The following is a 5,679-nucleotide window of genomic DNA, read 5'->3' on the forward strand; positions in this document are numbered from 1 at the left end:
AACCCTGCCCCAGCCCCCCCTACGGTGGTCGGCGATTGCGCTACCCGGCTCCCGTTACCCCAGTGTCCCTGGATCGTCCTTCCCAAGATCCTGGTCGTTGCAGGTTGGGGGACCCTGTCCCTCTCCCACCCCTTCGTTTGGCGTGCCGGTTTTATTAATTGATTACTCATTATTCCGTTTTATTTCTTTCTTTTCTGCGCGCCCGTCCCGTGCCCAGTGTCGTGCGAGGGAGTTTCGTGTGAAAAAAGAATGGTTAGAGCGCTACGGCCTACGCCTGAGAAAGATGGTTAAAATCCCTGTGTGGTGGCGGCGTGCCGTCCTCCCATCCCTCCCTTGGCGCTTGGGTTGTCTGCTCTCTTGCTTTCTTTCTTTACACTAGGCACGGGGCGGCATTCAACAAGCTGCGGATCACCATCTTTCTCAGAAGAAAGAAAGAAAGAAAACAGACAACCAAGGGAGGGATGGGAGGACGGCACGCCGCCACCACACAGGGATTTTAACCATCTTTCTCAGGCGTAGGCCGTAGCGCTCTAACCATTCTTTTTTCACACGAAACTCCCTCGCACGACACTGGGCACGGGACGGGCGCGCAGAAAAGAAAGAAATAAAACAGATAAATAAATAAATAAATAAATAAAACGGGCACGCCAAACGAGGGGTGGGAGAGGGACAGGGTCCCCACCTGCACGAGCAGGATCTTGGAAGGACGATCAGGGACACAGGGGAACGGGAGCGGGGAGCGCATCGCGACACGGAGGGGGGCTGGGCAGGGTTCACCCACACGACAGGGTCCCAGGGATTCCTCTCTCGTATAGGACAGGTTGCACCCGGCGGCACGGGGGCAGGCGCGGGCCTCCTACTGGTTGCGCTCTCCTAGTTCTCCTGCTCCTGACAAGGGACAGCGACAGGCTCGCAGCACGGTGGACTCCCTATTCCACTGGCGATCTCTCTCGACTAGCGACCTTCCTCCGGCTTCTCACCAGCAGTCTCTCACTACCACGGGCACACTGACAGAGGCGGCCAAAAGGCTCACGTGGGTGGCAGGGCGGTGATAGGAGTCTCCCACTCTGTGGGCTTCGCTAGAGGTGCGGCCCCTGCGCGTGTCCTCGCCCTTGCGTGTGTGTGTGTGTGTGTGTGTGTGTGTGTGTGTGTGTGTGTGTGTGTGTGTGTGTGTGTGTGTGTGTGTGTGTGTCTGTCTGCGGGCGCTGTGCGAGCCGCCCTGAACGACCACAATGTTGAGCGCGCTCGAGCACCGAAGCACCGCGAGCGCCGGCGAGCACCACCGCCCCGCGCCTTGGCGTGGGTCGGTAGTACACGATGCGGCGCCCAGCAGCTCTATCATGCGTCGCACCCGCAGTGGCCGAGCCGACCGCCGCTCGAACTGGCGCCGAGTGGCTCCCAGATCGAGCGTGGCAGGCTCAGTCGCACCGTCGCGGGGCGAACGCGAACCGAGCCGTCGCCGTTCGCCGCAGCCGCCGGCCGCCAGCCGTCAGCCGTACAGCCGTACAGCCGTCAGCCGTCAGCTCGCAGTCGCCGTCGCTGCCGCCGCCGCAGCAGCAGTGAGCGAGCTCCTGCGTCGTGTTGCCGACGCAGTGTGGACGCGCGCCGCCCAGCGGCGAGCGAGCGTGCTCGGAGTTGGGTCGGCGCGCGCGCGGGCGGACGGCGCCTGTAAACAGACAGCCTGCACCGCCCACTCGTTCAAGAGCTTAGCCTTCGGTGCCCGCGCGCAATGGCCGCGATAAATTTCTTTTTTCAAGCCGTTGGGCCAGTCAAGCAGCCATGGCTTCCATGGGCGTGTGCCCCCACGCCGCGACGCTCCGCCTGCCCCCCACGCCGCGACGCTCCGCCCGCCCCGCACGGCGCCCGACGCGTCCCGTGTGATGCGATTCAGGCATCATGAACGAGGGCTACTTTGTTGGCCGCAAAGAGCTCACGCAGTGGATCCGCGACAACTTCGAGCCGAGCTTCCAAAAGGCGCCTCCCGCCGCGGCGGGTGTGTTCCACGCCCGCCTCGCCCCGCCACAGAGTCTGTCCTCCCGCCCTTCGCAGGTCGAGGACCTCGCCAGCGGCGTCGTCTACTGCCAGATCCTCAACACCGTCCACCCAGGGTCGGTGCAGATGTCCAAGGTCAAGATGGCTGCAAAGACAGAGGTGGACTACCTCCACAACTTCAAGTGCCTCCAGGCAGGATTCAACCGGAAGAAGATCAGCCAGCGCATCGAGGTGGAGAAGCTGACCAAGCGCTCCTTCCAGTTCAACATGGAGTTTGTGCAATTCATGAAGTGCTACGCCGACATGCACCTGGGCTCCGCCACCGCCCCTCCACCCTCGGCAGAGGCCAAGGTGCGACGCGGCCAGCCGCCCGCGGCGCACCGCGCCGCCTCACCCGCCCCAGCCTCGTCCCCCGCCCCCGCCCCACGCAGGAGAACTCGCTCCCCAGCCGGCCGGCTGCCGCGCCCGCGCCCACGCCCGCCGCAAAGCGCGCCCCTCCTCCGCGCGACGTCGTCTCGTCCGGCGCGCGCCGCGTGGGCGCCGGAGCCGGCCAGCAGGCGGGCAAGGCCGCCGCAGCGCCGCAGCAGGCGGGCAAGGCCGCCGCAGCGCCGCAGCAGGCGGGCAAGGCCGCCGCAGCGCCGCCGCAGCCGCCGGCATCGGCCGGCCCGTCACCATGCGAGGTGGAGGCGGCGGCGGAGGCGGCGGAGGCGGCAGCGGCGGAGCTGTGCAAGGCTCGAGAGGAGCACTCCCGAGAGGCAGCGGAGCTGCGGGTGGCGGTCGAGAACCTGGAGCGCGAGCGCGACTTTTACTTTGGGAAGCTGCGCGAGGTCGAGGTGCTGTGCCAGACCAAGGAGGCATCCTCGCCGCTCGGCGAGAAGGAGACGGTCACCGTCGCAGAGGCGCGAGATAGCCGAGATATAGCCGAGATATATGAGACGGTCACCGTCGCTGAGGCGCGCAGCGAGACACTTCCTAGACGCTTCCTAGACACTTCCCAGAGAAGGAGACGGTCACCGTCGCCGAGGCGCGCAGCGAGACGCGCGCAGGAGGCCGCGAGGCGCGCAGCGAGGCGCTGAGGCCCGCCCGGTCGCCCGCAGGTGCTCTCCATCCTCTACAAGACGGACGAGAGCGAGGAGTTCCAGCCGCCGCCCGCCGAGCCGCAGTGAGACGTGGGCGCGACGTGGGCGCGACGTGCGCCACAATACTTGGAGGAGGCAACAAGCGCGCCGCGCAGCCGGTGAGCGGCGTGCGGGTGCTCTTGCTGCGTCGCTGCTCGACGCTTAGAAGGGCCTTCGAGCTGCTCTCTCTCCCCTCTTGGCCCACAGTGCGCCGGGAGCGCGTTGGGGTCCGTGGACCGTGCGAGCGACCGTGGAGCGTGGACCGAGAGCTCCGGCCTCCGGGCGTGGTGGGGCGTGTTGTGGGGGCAGTGTGGGGCTGTAATGGCAAATGGGCCAACCCGAGCGGGGCCGCCCGCGCTCTGTGGCTATCGAAAGCAGCTCAAAGTTTACTAAAAATCGACGTAATGCACAGTGACTGCGAGACGTGACATGTGAACGCGTTTTAAACTTGCTTCCTTTGCGAGACGTCGGGGCTCGGCAGACCGTGCCATTCGGATTCGCATTCTGTCGACCGGACGGTCTCGAGTCTGCCAGTCTCACTGACTCGACACGACGACACCTCGCGCCACAATCACAGCGCACTGGAATCGGCGTCGAGGCTCAAGAGAGCGTCTCGAGGCGCCGCGGTTGAAGCCACTGCGACAGGATGCGCAAGACCTCATCGCCGATCGAGCAGCCTCTCGCCCCAGCTCATCGACATCCCGCAAAGCATGGTGCACCGCTAGACCCCTCCCCCCCCCCCTATCGCCGCTAACTCGCGCGCAAGCTGTTAGAGCCATCAGGAACCACCTCTGCCGGCGGAATACTCAAAGAAGGTGCTTGGTGTCACTCTCGCTGTCGGCCGAGCGCCCTCCCTGTGTTCGCGGACGCGCCCCGCCTCAAAGCAGAGTCGTGACCGTGGGCGCGTTCGGCGGCGTTGGAGTGGGCGGGGGCTGCTGCGAACGGCGCGGAGACTGGAGCGCCTGGTAGTTGCCCCCGCCGCCCTGCATCCAGCGGAGCCACGCGGGACGGTCGTCCTCGCCGCCGCGCCCGTCCGAAGTAGTCTGCACCGCCAGCTCGCCCGCTGCCGCACCCGCGCCGCTCGCTGTGCCGTTTGCACCGGCCCCGTCGCCTCCCATCGCAGCAAGGAGGTCGTCGTCGTCGACGCCGCGCGTGCGCTGAGAGTGGTTGTGGTCCGCCAACGCCGCGGCAGCCTTCGAGATGGACTCGGCGTCGACGTGGTCGGAAGTCTTCTTCTCCGAGGCGGCGCCCGCGGTGGCGAAATCCGCGCCGAAGATGCCGACCGTGGAGACGCCCATCTGGCCCATCTGGCGCGCGAGGGCCTCGAGGTCCATCTTGGAGGGCAGCCGCAGGTTCAAGCCCCCCTTGGTCTTGTTCGCCCCCCCGCGGTCGGTGACCACCCACCCCGAGTCGGTGCCTGCCAGTGGTGGTGGTGGTGGTGGTGGGGGGGGCGAGGGGGTGAACGCGGGGAGGCGGGACTCGTGCGGCGCGCGGAGAGGTCCGTCGTTTGTGCTAGGCGTGGCTTCTGTGGCGTGGCGTCTGTCTGGGCCGCGCCTCGCGAGATGCGCCAGAGCGAGACGAGGCAAAGCCTACACGCGACGAGAGGACGGTCGAGGCTTTGGCCGAGGGGGTGAGTGCGCAGCCGGCGAGAGAGATTTTGGGCCAGCAAGTGAACAGGAGGTAGATTTGGCCAAACATGACGAAGATCGCGACGAAGAGGATGCGCCACGGCTTGCGCCACTCGTACAGGGTGGCGTTGATGACGACGACCAAAAAGATGGTCATGAAGCAGAGCCACTGGTACTGCGCGAGCAGCCGCGTGTTTCCCTTGAGCAGCGGGTGCGTCTCCTGCACCACGATGCGAGCTCCGGTGAGAGGGGAGGCGGGGGCGGGGGAGGGCGGCTGATGGTGTTTGCGGCGCGCCGGAGGCGTGCCCACATGCATCGGGTCTGAGAAGGTGCCCGAGACGCCCTTGATTGGAACCTGCGCCGGCCAGGGGAACACGTGGCCACGGAGGGGCGGCGGCGGCGTGAGCGACGCGCGGGGGCGGAGGGGGAGGAGGCGTGGGCGTCGTGGTCGGTCGCGGGGGCAGCCCGCCTGCCAGACGGCCATGAATGGGACGCCGAAGACGGTGATGAGGGAGAGGGTCAGGAGCAGCCAGCGCATCGGCAGGATGTAGTAGAGGGAGAGCTTGCGGCACGGGTGCAGCGGCGCGCGAGAGATCCGCCGGAAGTGCTGCATCGTCACCTTGCGGCCGAGGGAGGGGGTCTGGAGGGCGGAGCAGCAACCTCCACACCGCACCTCCGACTTGGCAAGCGGAAGCGCCGGGCCCCGCACCGCACCGCACCGCACCGCACCGCACCGCACCGCACCGCACCGCACCGCACCGCACCGCACCGTTCGGGAAAGTCTTGCGGCGAGCTGCGCCCCGCCGACTCGCGCCACCTCTCTCGGGAAATCTCGGGCCCTCTCGGAGCGATCTCTCCTCGGCCCGTGCCTGGCCCCAGCCGACTCCCCCAATTCTCCCACATCTCCCCGCATCTCCCCGCATCTCCCCACATCTCCCTCA

General features: G+C 66.8%; 2 protein-coding genes across 2 annotated transcripts; one reads left to right on the forward strand and one right to left on the reverse strand.

The window, feature by feature from the left end:
• Positions 1–2,043: 2,043 nt before the first annotated feature.
• On the forward strand, positions 2,044–2,289 carry EMIHUDRAFT_47714 (hypothetical protein; the record flags this gene model as incomplete). Its single annotated transcript, XM_005771790.1, has 1 exon — positions 2,044–2,289. A coding segment is annotated over one exon (246 nt), but the record flags the coding sequence as incomplete, so codon positions are not given.
• Positions 2,290–3,490: 1,201 nt separating this feature from the next.
• EMIHUDRAFT_458718 (hypothetical protein) lies at positions 3,491–5,351 on the reverse strand (the record flags this gene model as incomplete). The annotated part of the gene is made up of 4 exons (XM_005771791.1): positions 3,491–4,480; positions 4,704–4,958; positions 5,049–5,093; positions 5,217–5,351. 4 exons carry the CDS (start codon positions 5,349–5,351, stop codon positions 3,989–3,991), a joined length of 927 nt encoding a protein of 308 aa, XP_005771848.1. The 3' UTR covers positions 3,491–3,988.
• Positions 5,352–5,679: the final 328 nt, after the last annotated feature.

This window comes from Emiliania huxleyi (genome assembly GCF_000372725.1).
Source record: "Emiliania huxleyi CCMP1516 unplaced genomic scaffold EMIHUscaffold_370, whole genome shotgun sequence".
Classification (NCBI taxonomy): domain Eukaryota; phylum Haptophyta; order Isochrysidales; family Noelaerhabdaceae; genus Emiliania; species Emiliania huxleyi.